The sequence below is a fragment of the Sturnira hondurensis genome, unplaced genomic scaffold (assembly GCF_014824575.4).
Source record: "Sturnira hondurensis isolate 20B ecotype Veracruz unplaced genomic scaffold, ASM1482457v3 Scaffold0017394, whole genome shotgun sequence".
Lineage (NCBI taxonomy): Eukaryota > Metazoa > Chordata > Mammalia > Chiroptera > Phyllostomidae > Sturnira > Sturnira hondurensis.
Window position 1 is genome coordinate 8514377 of NW_028090025.1, and position 14969 is coordinate 8529345.

Here is a 14969-nt window from a genome sequence, read left to right on the forward strand (position 1 = left end):
AACCTAACAAAGGCTGAGTTTTTACTCCTCTTCTCTTGGCTCTCAAAGGCCACAAATGGGGAGAGAGGCCTTTAGGGCAGGTAAGAGGCCACGGCTCGACCTCAGAGGTCCCAAAACAAACAGCCCCCCAAATAGGCCACCACTGGAGAGCTGGGCTCCTCAGTGCACCTACATCCAAACACGAACCACGTCAATGCCCAGGACTTAATGAGCCCATAACGCTAAAAAAACAACCAGCTGACCAAAGGCAAATAAATGCTCCTGAAGTAAGCACTTCTGATCATCCAGCCCTAAAAAGACCCCTTCCAACGCCCCTAGCAAAAAATACAAACATCGTGAACAGTTCAAACACAGGACGACTAATGCTCACATTTCAGCAACAGATGGCTTTGCCTTCCACTGACCTCTGGTGTCAACCTGGTAATGTCAAGAAAAACCAAAAAGGTCTTTTTCCAAAAAGATCACCCCCTCCTAATAGTAAAAGTTGCTTTTATGCATTTCATTCATTCATGCATCAGAGAGTAACATCTATGTGCCTTACAAAGACGCCTTCACTGGAACAGCCACGAAGAAGAAATGTTCAAATGCAGGCAGAGAAACAACTACAAAGCTGCGCCATCAGCTCAGTGAGTGCGCATCTACCTCCACTGACGGTGGCTTCCATGGACGGGGGATAAAAGAGCAGCTCTTTAGACGAGGGCGTGACAGTGATTTTCTCTCCAGACCTGAAATAATAAAAATACTTCAATTTGGCTGGTTCTGTTCCTCCACTAGGAAGAATATCAGAACGGAGGACACTGCGGAGAAAAGCCCAAGAGAACGTACCGGGCCCAGTAAGAGAAGTCGTAGGAGAAGGGGCCTTGTAACTCATCCACCATCTCCTGAACAGGGGGCTTGGTCCTTCCTTCTCCACCTTCTTCTTCGCCCTTCTTCTCCCGCTCCTGCCTGCGGCTCTCAATCTCGGCCAGCTGCTGCTCCCTCCGCAGCTCCTGCACAGACCTCAGGGGGCCTAAGACCAAGGCGGGTTCACTGTCAATGGAAGACCTGGAGGAAAGGAAAGAGCCACCCAGAGGTCGTGGTCACTTGTCCCTTTCGTTGGTGGAAATCTGACACCTGCAAGTTGTCAATCATAAGTAACAAAACCAAACACCTGATAATATAACTACATGGCCCAGTCTTCTCCTGATCTGAATAAACTAATAGTTTTTGAAAAATAAAGACTGAACTTCTGCATGATGGTAGTGGTATCTGGCACATCTGGGCTGGGATGAAACACTACTGACTTTCTGACTCGATGAAAACATGTCAGATTTCCCGAGGACATGGAGCTCCGCCCATGCCACTGTCCTCAGTCCTTCGTTCAGCCTTTTGTGAGAGCATCCTCTGCCAGAGAACCAGGCACCGGGACACGGCCACAAACAGGACAGACAACAGCCCCGAACCCTGTGGAATACACGTCCTGCCGGGATGAGGCAGATAATGGAATGAAAATGACGTCATGGGGCAAGTACAATGAAAAAAATAAAGCAGCATAGGAGGAGAAAGGCGTGGAGGTGCTATTTTTAGGGGATTAGCCAAGGCCGTTCCGATCAGGTAACCTTGAACCAAGACCTAAAGGAAAGGAGAAAGGAGCCAGGACGCTCGCTGGGCGAGGAATGTCTCAAGCAAGGGGAGGGCAGGTAAAAGCCCGTGGAGTCTTGGAGGGGGAGCTCCTGTGGCACGCTCAAGGGACAGCAGGGAGACCAAGGCAGCCTTGGCAGAGGGACCCAGGGGAAAGCCCATGGGCCAGGGGGTTCCCAGGGGAAGCAGACGTCAGCCTAGGGCTTTGCAGATCTTGGTACGGACCTCGGATTTCATTCTGAGTGGAGTGGAAAACTCCTGGGGTTTTAAGTACAGGAATGATATGACTTCTACTATTAAAGGATCACTCTGGCTCAACACGGGCTGGCCCCCTCCAGCTTGCCTCTCCTGAATGGCCCCCATCCTCGACGAGGTAAAATTCAGTGCACTTATCACACCTGTAAGTTTACAGTTCTGTGTCTGGTTCCTGAACTACATGCCTGCCCCACAAGACCAGGGCAGGAGCTGGGGCCTACGCGCAGTCACACTGCAGACTCTCAGTCAGTACCGTCTGAAAGGACAGTCGGGTGCCAAGGGGGCTGACGAAAGGTGAAGACATCGCTGGGAAGGCAACCCCGACCGAGGCAAGGACAGAGACAGTTACTCAGACTTTCGTTCTGTTTGACAGAGTTGGTCGTGCTGCCAAATCTCTCTCATTTCTGGAGAAAACCAGGGTCTCAGATGCGCCACACCACACTGCAAAAATTCCTCTTAAAGGCGGCACTGACAAAAAGCCTACCCTCTGTGAGGGGCGGCTTTTCCCAGCCTTTCCGTCTCATTTTCCAAGTCTTCGAGGAAAGGTCTAAGAAAAACAGGCAAGATTTGAGAATTCGCTACAACACTTGAAATACAGTGACCAAACCAGAGGTGTCTTCTCCCCTAGCCAAGACACGAAGTATAAAGAGTTCAAACAGAAATTTAAGACTGGGGAGAGCTGTCAGGACGCTCTTCCTCACCCAAAGTTAATTCTTGAATCATAAAAGGGAAGGAGCAAGGCTGCTGTAAATTTATAGCTACGTCAAGTAAGTATGAGAAAGAAGGCCATTTGTATGTACACCTAGAGATAAGAAATCAAAAACACTTTTCAGAGAGTCTGGCAAAGGAGCCCCCAGGCCTCGCCCGCACCCTCCCATGCTCAGCCCACCATGGAGCAGTGGTCTTACTTGATGGTCACAGTGACATCCATCATTTTGTCAGTGGTGATAGTTCCAAGGACATGGTGGCGAATGGCTGTCAATGTCAAGATACTGGGTGAAGACCTGTATAAATCAAAGAAGTGGAGAGAAAACACTAGCAATACCACCTAGTATTCTCAAAGGGTGGAAAACAACACCCTTCACGGGCCAGCTTCCTGACCCTAAAATATACCACATGAAAGTGCTCTTCGTTTGGGCTGAAATAACCTCTGAATTACCTACATCAGGGTTTTAAAGAATAAACTAATTTTCCTCCCCAAATCTTTATACCTCCAATTCCCAGTGAAACTCACAAGCATTTGTAAAAGTAAAGAAATGATGGGCTTGAGCTTGAGAAATTTCCATCAGTAAGAGCTGGAGGAAGATTTAACACAAAATATATTTAATCCACTTCAAAACCACAGCCTTCCATCTGAGCTTACAGAGTTCTTGAGAAAGAGATCCTATCTCCATTTTCTCAATAATCTACCCAAGTATTATGCTAAGTGAAACACATCAAAGGAAGACAAATACCATATGAGTTCACCTAATGTGGAATCTTAAAAACAAAATAAGCAAACAAACAAAACAGAAACAGACTCATAAATACAGAGAACAAACTGAGGGTTGCCAGAGTGGGGCTGGAGGCCAGGATGGAAAAGGGGCAGGGACTGGGAAGTTCAAATTGGCAGTTACAACAATGATGCAAAGCAGAACATAGGGAATATAGTCAATAACTATGCATGGTGCCAGGTGGGTACAAGACTTATTGGGGATCACTTCATAAATTATCTATCTAATCACTATGCTGTTCATCTGAAACTAATATAATATTGAATGTCAGCTCTAATTGAAAATGTTTAAATTTAAAAATTTTTAAAAAATAGCAATAATTTACCCAAGGGTCTTCAAATCCTCATGCAGAAACTCTTTTTAAAGCCTAAACTGCCCTGGCTGGTGTAACTCAGTGGATTGAGCGCGGGCCTGCAAACCACACAATCGCGGTTCGAGTCCCAGTCAGGGCACACGCCTGGGTTTCAGGCCAGTTCCCAGCAGGGGACTCACGAGAGGCAACCATACATTGATGTTTCTCTCCTTCTGTCCTTCCCTCTAAAGATAAATAAATAAATAAAATCTTTTTAAAAATAAATAAAAATAAAGCCTAAACTTACTTCTTCCAGAAAAGCTACAAACAAACTCCCTTTGCTCTCAGAAATGACTGAAGAAGAGAACATACACGCATCCTCCACGGAAGCCCCACGAACCCCACAGAGCAGGGAGCACCAGCTTACGTGTCATAGGTGTAGAACGCCTGTTCGAACCGGTGGCAGGAACGTGGAGTCACCTTGTACACGCCTGCAGCCAGAAAAGCAAAAGCAATTTTCAGAGAAGGGCATCTATGACGCTAAGCAATCTCAACATTTGAAATCCAAAGGCAGGCCCTCGGTTGAAGACCCACAACATAGCACAGAGGGGCAACAATGAGATCAGAAATGCCGTTTGTGCTGCCGCTGACGGCATCTCTCGCTACTGCAAACCACTTCACGGCTTACTGACAAACTCGGGATTTTCATTTCTACATTTAACAACTCACAGCAGTTTCATCCACATAAACCAAGCTAACAGATTATGTGCACGAGAAGGAGCAGAAGTACATTTCTACTGCAACTGAGACTGAGAGTTTGCTACTAACAGATTCTGCTGAGAATTCAAAAGGTAACCACAGCTTGAACTCCTCCATACAAAATATCCCTAAAGTGGGGCATGGGGCAGGGGAAGGCCCAGAAAATTATGAAACAATCACAGAAAACATGTTCATGCCAGAAGACCATGCAGGGTAACAGTGAATCGGGGCATATGTCATCACTGCCAGTCAATTTCAGGAAGAAGCAGAGCCTAACAATGTATTCCACACAACTGATCACTAACCCACATTTCTGTCGTACGTCCTACAAAAACTGACATTACCTCAAACCATCTCTGCTGTGTGTATCACACGGAGTAAGCCCCAGTGCAGTTCCTAGTAGAAAAAATGATTACATCTCTACATCGATTCTGTTTGTTCTTTCACTTGACAAATATAAATGCACCAGCACCTACTACAAGTCAGGTATTATGCTCGGTACTGGTCCACAGCAGGAACAGATACGGCCCCTGCTGTCACGGGGCTTACCGTCTACATACAGAGAGAGGCATCTGACAGCCACCGCAGACCTATTATGCCAAGGGCAGTAAAGGAAAGAAACGAGTGTTGTGAGCAACAGGGAGACATAAAGGACAATGGAGCCCCCTCCCACCCTCAGAAAGTACGTGTGAACAAGAAGTGACAGCAGGAAGCACCGCTGGGTGAAGAGTGGGGTGCAGGGGGCAGGGAGGGCACCTGAGCAGAGACCACCCGAGCCAGTCTTCCTAGTTGTTTCTCCATCAGCTGTCCCTCCTTCCCTGACATCAGACCTGGGTTATGTTTAGGGGCAACGTGTCTAGCCTCGGCAACATACTCAACTGCCCCAGCCTGCCTTGAAGCTACAAGTGACTACGTGATATGGTTCTGGCGAATAAGACACAAAGAAAGTTTACCAGAAGAGCGGGGCACAAAAAATGATGGCCTATCCCTCTCCTGGTCTTTCTGCCTTAAAAATAACAAGTTTTCTGAAGCAATGGCAATTTTCTTGAAAACACAAGGAATTAATAGAGGGAACGGTCTAAAAGAATCACAAAGACAGCAATCCTAACATCTACCAGCCACTGAACCCGCACTGTAGTCGCACGCTGCTAGACTGTGTTATTAGGCCAAATTAAGCCCTACTTCTTGACGGCACTGTTGCATGGATTCTGTTACTTGCAGCCAAAGGCATCTTAACTGAAACCCAGGGAAAGGAGCCAGACTAAATACCGGTATTACATAATTTCAATGATATGAAATATAAAAAAAGGCAAATCCATAAAAACAAAAAAATCATTACTGCCTGAAGAGGAAATTAACTATAAACACATATGAAGGATATTACTGGTTGATGAAAATGTTCCACAGTAGATTATACAGATAGTTGTACAACCTGGTCAATTTACTAAAAACTGTTATATTATACATTTTAAATGGGTTAATTTTCTGATCTGCAAACTACACCATGAAGTTGTTAAAAGAGAGAGGATGGCTCTTAAGGAGAAATGGTATAATATCTTTTAAAGCGAAAGGGTCTAATCACTATGTTCTACACCTGAAATTAATATAATATTAAATGTCAATTATAATTTAAAAATAAATTTTAAAAAATACAAGTGAAAGGGCCCAGCAGTCTCCACCCAACTCAAACCCAAGAGACTGGCCAGTCCCAGCTCCCACTCCTGGGGTAAGAACACCATTCTCTCCAGAGGACACAGAAAAACAGCGCACACTGACCGCAACCAGAACTGGTAACTTGATGCAAGTAGAACTGAGGTAGGGAATCGTAAATGTTTTAAAACCACCCTCTGGCCCTGGCTGGTGTAGCTCAGTGGATTGAGCGCGGGCCTGCGAACCACACGATCGCAGTTCGAGTCCCAGTCAGGGCACATGCCTGGGTTGTAGGCCAACTCCCAGTAGGGGACACACCAGAGGCAACCATACATTGATATTTCTCCCCCCCTCTCCTTCCCTTCCCCTCTAAGGATAAATAAATAAAATCTTTTTAAAAATGTCATAAAACTACCCTCTGGTGCTTTTCTGTTTCCCTAATGCACAGCACATCCATCCTCCCAGACTCACCAGGCTTGGACAGGCAGAAGCGGTTGACTCCTTTGGAGAGGTTATAAATCCCCACGTTCTCAGGCCCATTTCCATCCTGATAGAATTCCTAAGGGACCAAAGCCAATACAATGATTTACTGGGGGAGACAGAGACACAAGATGATTAATAATATTTCTGTTTCAGAGCCAGTCATCTGTTTTGTCCATTAATCATTTGAACAGTTGGGTGCCATGGGAAAATTAAAAACGTTCAAAAACTCCCAACAAAAATGTGCTCTTTTTCATTCAGTCAACTAATATTTACTGAGCACCTGCTGCGTGACAGACCCAGAGCTAGGGGCTGGCAAGGCTCCTGTTCTCAGGAGGCTTACATTCTAATACAAGCAGACAGAAAATCAATGCAGTCAGCAAAGAAACGGGTGGGTTTCCGCTGATAAGCAACGGAGCATAAGGGAAATAAGCGGGAGCTCAGCGATACAGAGTGATCCTGGCAGCGGTGTCTTTAGCTTGATGGTCTCAGGGCAGCCCTGCCCTGCATAGGAGACACTGGGCTGCAGCCTGAGTGATGAGGAAAACCAACTACAAGCATTTTCGGAGAAGACAGAGCGTTCCAAGAAGAGGGAAGAGCATGTGCAAAAGCGCAGAGGAGGGAACAAGCATACTGTGAAATGGAGAAGGCAGTGTGCTGGAGCTTGGTGAGTGAGCGGATGGCGCAGGCGGTAAGGGAAGAGCTAGGCGTGGCCTTGTTGCTGTTGTTAAGAGATATGGATCTTATTCTAAGGGAGACAAATATCCTGTAGGATTCAAGGAAAGGAACAGTTTCCTAAGTGTCTATCACTTATTCTCAACTGGAAATTAGTTAACCCGTTTCCTAGAACAAAGCTGTTTTTCGAGCACTTGTAGTTAACCAGTTAGAGCAGTCAGCGGCCAAGGAAAACAGCACTTTCAACTCCTCCAGTGTCTGACATAAGCAGTCATGTAACTGACATCTGCCTGAATTTCTCTACTGGTACCTGACAAAGACACATATCGTTGCTTAAGTCAAAAAATTATATAAAATTCACAAATGGACCTCTATAGGCCTGCACAGGTGTTCCCTTTCCAGAAGTCCACCTGGCACACCACCTATCAGGCCATGGAGACCCATCCACAAGAGAATAAGATCCCATCTGACAACTCTGTCCTCTGAACCAAAATAAATATATGAGTCCTGGGGAAACTGGCTCAGCTGCACCTGGTAATAAATAATAGCAGTACCTGCCAAGGAAATTTTAGATGTGTAAAAGCTTTATTTTATCCTCCCTATAACCCTGAGAAGTGGACATTATGATCCCAGTTTTGGAGGAGAAAACTGAGGCTCAGAAACATTAAATGAACTTGCCCAAGGATACAAAACCACCATGCTTTGTACTCCTTCCACGGCTTCCCCAAATCACCAGAGTTAGAATGTAATGTGAAGCCAGGAAATCTCCCAAATAAAGGCATCTCCCGCGGAAGGATTTTAAACGCTTCCTGATGATACCTTCTATATTAGGTGGCTGAGCTGAGGGGCAGAACAAGAAATCTGACTAGACTATGATCATAATCTTCTTGGCACGCTAGTCCTTCCTGCTCTCTAAAGGCAAGGGCCCTTCCAAACAAGGGGCCGTACATACCAGAGTGATGGCGTGAGAGAGGGAACACCGCAGCATATAGCCCGTCTGCCTAAACTCAACGGCTGACACGTCGTCTTCCAGAACCTCCACCTCCAGGCTCTTGTTCTTCCAGCACCAATCTTCATGCATGATGCTTACTGCAAAAGCACACGACACAGAGACCCATGGGCATGGAGCATGTCACCCCCCGAATGCCGCCAGAGAAAAACTCTAATGAATTCATTAACTTTTCAAACCATGTGTGTATATACACATACATATTTTAAATATGCATACATTTATATATTAAATGTCTAACTATACATACATGTATATATACAAACATACCAATAAATATTATAAACAACCCAGTAACAGTGCTTGGAAGAATATTAAAGAAAAATTGAAACCAATGGTCATTAAAAGGACCAGGAAAGAAATTCAGTTGCATCTAAACATCAGGCTGTAAGTAAGATACTCGGAGATCACCAAACTTCTTCTGTAATGAGCCACTGAGCAGACATTCGCCACTTTGCAGGCCACGGGGTCCTAACTGTTTAACTCTATGTTTAGAGCATACAAGCAGCCACAGACAACACATACACAAATGGGCATGCTGTGTTCAAACAAAACAATTTATGAACACAGGCTGTTGGCCCTTAGGCCATGGTTTGCCAACACTTATATATAATGGGAAACATATATATAACACACACATATAATGGAAAATATAATTCCCCAGAAAAAGCAGTAGGCTTTACGAGCTATTCACTGGCAGCTACTCCAAGGTAAGCTTTGGAAAAGCAGAAATACAGACAATGGGTAGCTTCTTGAGAGAGGCAGAGAAAAGAGAACCAGCGTTTGCCAGCACCTAATGCTTACCAAGCACCGTGCGCAGGCTTACTACTGTATTTCATTTAGTGTTACATTCTGCAGAAAGCCTATGACTCCTCTTGTACAGATAAAACTGAGTCTCAGGGGCTGCCAAGGTCACACAGCTGCTAAGTAGCAGAACACACTGTATTATTTCACTCTCTTTCCCAGCATTCAGAAATAAAGTGGCACGGATGAGGGCACCCTCCCAAAGAAGAAATGTGCGGTTGCCCTGATAAGGTGGCAGTTGGTTCCCAGAGCCTCAGCTCCTGCATTATTGCCTGATGCTAATCACAGCACATTTCAAGGTCAAGGGCCAAAGAAGAGTTAAACAAGTAAAGGTATACAGTTGGGATGCAATGTGAAAGCTGGGTTTTAGAACGTTTAGGAAGACAGGAAATGTGTGAGGGCCATGAGAGGCTGTCTCGGGGTCTTACTTTTGTATTTTCCAGGGAGAACACTGTCAAACGTGAAAGTCATTGAGTTGACCTTGCCAGAGAGCTGGAGGCTCCGCTTCTCACCCTGGCGGCTCAGAGACTGCAGGGTCACCAGCAGGTCACCGCAGGTGTCTACAAGAAAAGACCAGAGGGCTTGATTTGACGGCCCTCATGAACCACAGCATGCATTCGAACCCTCGACCTGCATGTGCTGCACACTACTGTGCGTCTCCTGAAGGGCAGTGCCAGGGCTCCTTGAAAGCTAATGTGCAGCTACTGCGTTCTACAAAGTGCCCCCCAGGCAGGCCATCAGTGCCAAGCAAGGAAGCTCCGCCATCTACTGAAATGGGGAAAGTAACATTTATGGAGCACCAAGAGGGCCAGCGAGAAAGGTGATAAAACCTTACTCAATGCTCACTTGACACCAGGCATAGCACTGGGCCCCTTTTCATAATAATAACATTAGTATTCCTAATAACAGCAGATTTAAATGGTTCTTGCTATGTTCGAGATACTTCTAAAGGCTCTACATGTACTAGCTTACTTGATACAACAAGCCCCTAAGGCAGTTACTATTATCATCTCCATACAGACAAGGGACTCAAAGCATAGAGAGGTTAAATAATTTGCCCCAGGTCCCACAGCAAAGGTTCAAGCCCATGTAGTCTGGTTCCAGAGTCTATGTAGGCACTGCGCTATATTGACTCTTGATGACCATATTTGAGCTTCATTAAAACCCTCTGGCCCTGGCCAGTATGGCTCAGTGGATTGAGTGCGGGCCTCTGAACCAAAGGGTCACTGGTTCAATCCCCAGTCAGAGCACATGCCTGGGTTGCAGGCCAGGACCCCAGCTGGGGCTGCACAGCGGCAACCACACATTGATGTTTCTCTCCCTTTATTTCTCCATCCCTTCCCCTCTCTCTAGAAATAAATAAATAAATAAAATCTTTTTAAAAAGAAAAAAAACCCTCTGAAAGCAGTAGTGTTCCTATTTAACAGAAGAAAGTCAGAGGCTGGGCAAGTAAATGCTTACATTCTCATACCTGGTAAGCAACAGAGCCAGGACTGAAACCTGGGCCTAAGTCCACCTTCCTTCCAGAATCAGAGGAGGGGGAAAAAGAGACCCACATACCTTTTTGGGAGCCAAAGCAGAACTACCCCAAGAGAAACCCTTCTAGGACTCGCTGCGGCCATTCTTCAGAAAGACCTGGACGCAGCATGAACTCTCCGAACGGCTGCCCAGAGCAGCTCTGCTTTAGCGCTGCCCCGTGAGGACACACTCACCAAAACCCCACCTCTACCCACCGACCTTTTATAACTATCTGCTCCTGCTTTCAATGGATACCTTACCCAAACAAGAGACTTTCCCAGAAACGGATGCCAAGAACTGCACAAAGGCCACGTCCATCACAGGCCTGTCCTTCACAGTAAGAGGGAATGTCCGGGGTTTCAGGGTCAGCCCCGCTCTGGTCTCTGCCTCAGGAACCACCACCTGTGGGAATGCAGGGCAACATCAGCAGCTACATCGGGGCTGCTGCTCCCCTGGCCTGCAGGGCGCCAGAGTGCTCATCTGGGCCAAGGCAAAAGAGACTTCGAAGGAAAAAGGTTCATTTCCAGGCCAAGTTTTACAATCACAACAAATATGCAAGTAGCCGGTGTGAAGACAACATATTTCTAATCAGGTTTAAAAACTCATCCTCAGCAGCGCCTCGGTGTGCACAAGCCTATCAGGCACAACTCTCCGCAGGGACACGCAAGCTATCAGCCATCACCTGAACACTGGGTGGGGACCACACTGAGTCCAGAACCTTTGCCTGAATTGAGGTCATACGTGACATAAGCTACAAACTTGCCGGCGCTGTGTGGATGCCCAGTAGAGACATTAGGCCATTTTCTTCTTGTCATCTAGGGATCTTTCTCAGGCTAACGACGACTGGGAAAGAAGGCAATGATCACATTTTTCATCCATAGTAAACACTTCAGAATTGCCCTTCCTCAGATAAGTCCTTATGCATGCTTCTGAAAAGGCTTCCTAGCCCCCACACACCATACTGTTCTCCAATTCCAGCTCCTCAGAGGGGGTCCCACTTGCCCTAGAGGAGAGCAAGTCTTAAAAGGAACCTTCCTTCACTTGCTCATTCTCAGGGAGGAGCAGCAGCTGACTTGATGGGTGAGGGTCTGAGATCCACAGAGACAGGGTCTTGCCCCGTGGGCCGGGCCACTGCACTGAAAGGCACTGTGGGCTGACCTCTGGGTCTGTCTTGTCTCCTGCCTGCAAGCCTCATCTGTGCTCAGGCCTCCACCCCTGCAGTGAGACCAACAGCCAATGTCTCCCCAGCTTTTCTACCTGCCTAGATAGAGAAATCAGATGGTGCCTGCCCAGCATCTTCAATTCAGAGTGAGGCAGGAAAAGGCCTCGGGTTCCAGAAGCCGTGCACTATAGAAATTTTTGAGCTGCCATTACTAAAGAGTTCCTTTTAATTCCTTTGGGACTTATGGATATTCTGCAGCTGCCAAAAGCCTGAGAAGGTGGAGGCGCGACTAGCAGCCTGAACCTAACCCCAAACAAACATCACACTGGAAAAGCAAAATGCCTGCTGCATCATTTTTAAACTGATTGCCTGTCTGCTAACAGTAACATGCAGAAATGAAAAGATTGCAAAATAAGAAGTTAGAAATGGAAATGCTCCTTCTCGAACCCTTTGTGGCTAATAATAACCCTTTTAAAAAAATCATTGCTCAGCCCTGGCCAGGTAGCTCAGTTGGTTGGAGCATCGTCCCAATACACCAAGGTTGTGGGTTCAACTCCCGGTCAGAGCACATACAAGAGTCAACCAATGAATGTATAAGTAAGTGGAACAACAAATTGATGCTTCTTTCTCTCTTTCCCTCTTTCTTCCTCTCTCTCTCTAAAAGCAATAAATACATTTTTAAATAATCATCGCTCTTTTTCAAATACCTTAAGTAAAACAAAACTCATCGTACCTGGACTTTGTAGGCCCCTGGTTTTGCTTTAAAACAAAACGATCCGTGAGCATCCGTCTCCACAGTGACCAAAGACTTGTCCTTGTCTTGCGACGACAGGACAACTTTATATTTACTCATCTGCTTGACAGTGTCGGGGAAGCGAATGATTGATATCTGGCCGCAGACACTGAACCTGCAACAAGGGGACCATTCATTCCAGCACGAGAACTCAATTACAACAGGAAAGGCACTTATCAACCAAAATTACACGTCCATCTTCTAGCCCTTGTCCCTGAGACTAGTTTAATCTTAATAGACAGGAATGCAGCCCAAATGGCTCCAGTTTTAAAAGCAACCTTCGGAAAGACTAGACCACCTTCTGAATAAGGGAAAAGGCAGAGTGGGGGCCCACTGCAGGGCTGTGTGTGTGTTCTGAGTGACATCTGGCAACCCCTCACTGTGGAAGTGATTTTCAGAAAATCTGTAGAGAATAAAAAAAGTTTCAGGTAATTGAATCAGTGACAGTGGAGCAGTCTCAGACTGAGAAACTGGGCCAGTCCTTAAAAGCAAGAGCTGCACGCTGCCTAAGAAAGTGTTATCACCCCAGCCATAAAACAAGGCAGAGTTATCAAAGATACCTTCCTCACCTATGGTTCCATATCATGCATGGATAAGAAAAGCAATCTGGGAGATCTGAACAAAAAAGGTAATTAAGGGAGAAAAATGCAAAGCTAAAGGTGAACTCCTTAGGAGTCAGGAGCCAGAAAAGCAACTCAACATTGACAAGCCCTATTAAGGTAATGACTCAGACCAGAGACCACATGAGCAGCATGTAAAGTGCTCCAGGGTGGGTCTCAAGAGACACGTGAGACACAGGGAGAGACACATCCACTCCCCGAGAAAGGCCAACAGAGACCATCACCCTCGGTGGTGTTCTTCGTTTTCCCGTCAGCTGATGTGCTAAAGCACAATAAGGTACCACAGACGACGGCCACGGTTGTTTCCTTAATGGATTAAAGGTTCAATTTTCTAATCTTAAAGGATCATATTAAAGATTTGGTGTCAATTTTGGCAGAAAGGTAATAAAATGTTGGATTCAACACTGGACACCTATGGGTACACTAAATGATGAAACGCTGCTGTGCCACAAATAAAAAGATAACAGAAAGAACAACAACGTGGTCAAAGTGTGTGTGAAATCAGGGAACGATAAAAAGTCGCTTCTTAGTGTCTGGCCCAGTCACAGGCGCTCACAATCTAGTGTGAGGGCCAAAATCCACGGCCCACCAGCTACGGCTTTTCGTGTGCACCTGAGCGGAGGATGGTTTTCACACTTTCACTCACACCTTTAAAAGGTTAAAAGGAAAAAATCAGAAGAGTATTTTGTGACACACAGATATTACATGAAATTCAAACTTCTGTGTCTAAATAAAGTTTTATTGGAACACAGCCACACCTGCTCAATTGAGAAATTATCTAGGGCACATTTCATTGCAGAGAACACAAGTCCCAGGAGGCATCAGACATTTATTACCTGGCCCTTTACAGAAAAAGTGTGCGAGCCCCTGGTGTGGACGGAGAGGTATGCACGTTGGCTCTCATATTCCCCCTACTGCGCACTTCCAGAATAAAAGGATGAGAGAATACAGATACGTTATTCTTTAGGCCCTTTCGTGTCCTCCTGATTCATGCCCATATCCGGGGGCTGTCACCTTAGTTATTCCAAGCCGACTCTCTTTGCTTCCCTATGATGTAAATACTGTAAGCATAGGATCTGTTTTAGCTCATATTCCCAATTAAAAAGAAGTATCCATATTGCATGTCAACTGTAATTTAAAAAATTAATTTTTTAAAGAGAAGTGTCCAGTTACTGCAAACCCCAAATACATATTGGTTTAGTTAAGAAAAATAAGCTTTAAAAAAGTGGTAGGAGAGTGTTTGTTATATCAAAGCCCTTAAACACTGAATTGGGTCAATAAATTCCTTCATTGGGGCTTACGGAAATTGGTAATTTTGGTGCATTGTGAAATAACTATACCCTCCAAGTCATCTGGACAAGTCAAAGAGTTTTTTTTTTCTCAAATAAGTTGAGTTGTTTAAATAACAAATAGCAATGAATTGAAAGGCAAATGTGCTATGTTGGCCCAAAAGGAAAATGATGATTTTTTTTTAATGATGTGCAACAAATATTTTACTTTCTTTGACCCAAACATTCTACTTCGAAGGAAATGAATGTATTTCTCCATCTCCACGAGCAGTACTTCCTCCATCTAACTCATGATTGTTCAAATAAAAAACCTGGGATCGGACTTTCCAGGCCCGTACTTTGCACTCCCCGTGGCCAGCACCCCAGCCCAGCCGCCACAGCTCCTCCAGACAACTGTCACCGCCTCCTGTCCGGTCCCTCCGTTATATACTCTGGCTTCCCTCTGGTCCGTGCTCCACATAGCAGCCAGAGGAAAAAAAAGACCAAAAAAAAGAGAGAGACAGACAGAGAGAGAAAACCTTTCTAAAATGACCTGTTCCACATGCTCACT

General features: G+C 45.6%; 1 protein-coding gene across 2 annotated transcripts in view; it reads right to left on the bottom strand.

Moving 5' to 3' along the window:
- The window catches only part of LOC119001995 (nodal modulator 1), a 51563-nt gene that overhangs the window by 15757 nt on the left and 20837 nt on the right, over positions 1–14969 (bottom strand). For both annotated transcript variants that reach the window (XM_037067650.1, XM_037067649.1), the window contains 9 exons: positions 12451–12625; positions 10816–10957; positions 9466–9597; positions 8177–8313; positions 6541–6628; positions 4088–4151; positions 2784–2879; positions 826–1044; positions 643–725 (listed from right to left, as the gene is read on the bottom strand). In XM_037067650.1, coding sequence (XP_036923545.1) covers positions 643–725; positions 826–1044; positions 2784–2879; positions 4088–4151; positions 6541–6628; positions 8177–8313; positions 9466–9597; positions 10816–10957; positions 12451–12625 — 1136 coding nt within the window. The remainder of the gene's footprint in view (positions 1–642; positions 726–825; positions 1045–2783; positions 2880–4087; positions 4152–6540; positions 6629–8176; positions 8314–9465; positions 9598–10815; positions 10958–12450; positions 12626–14969) is intronic.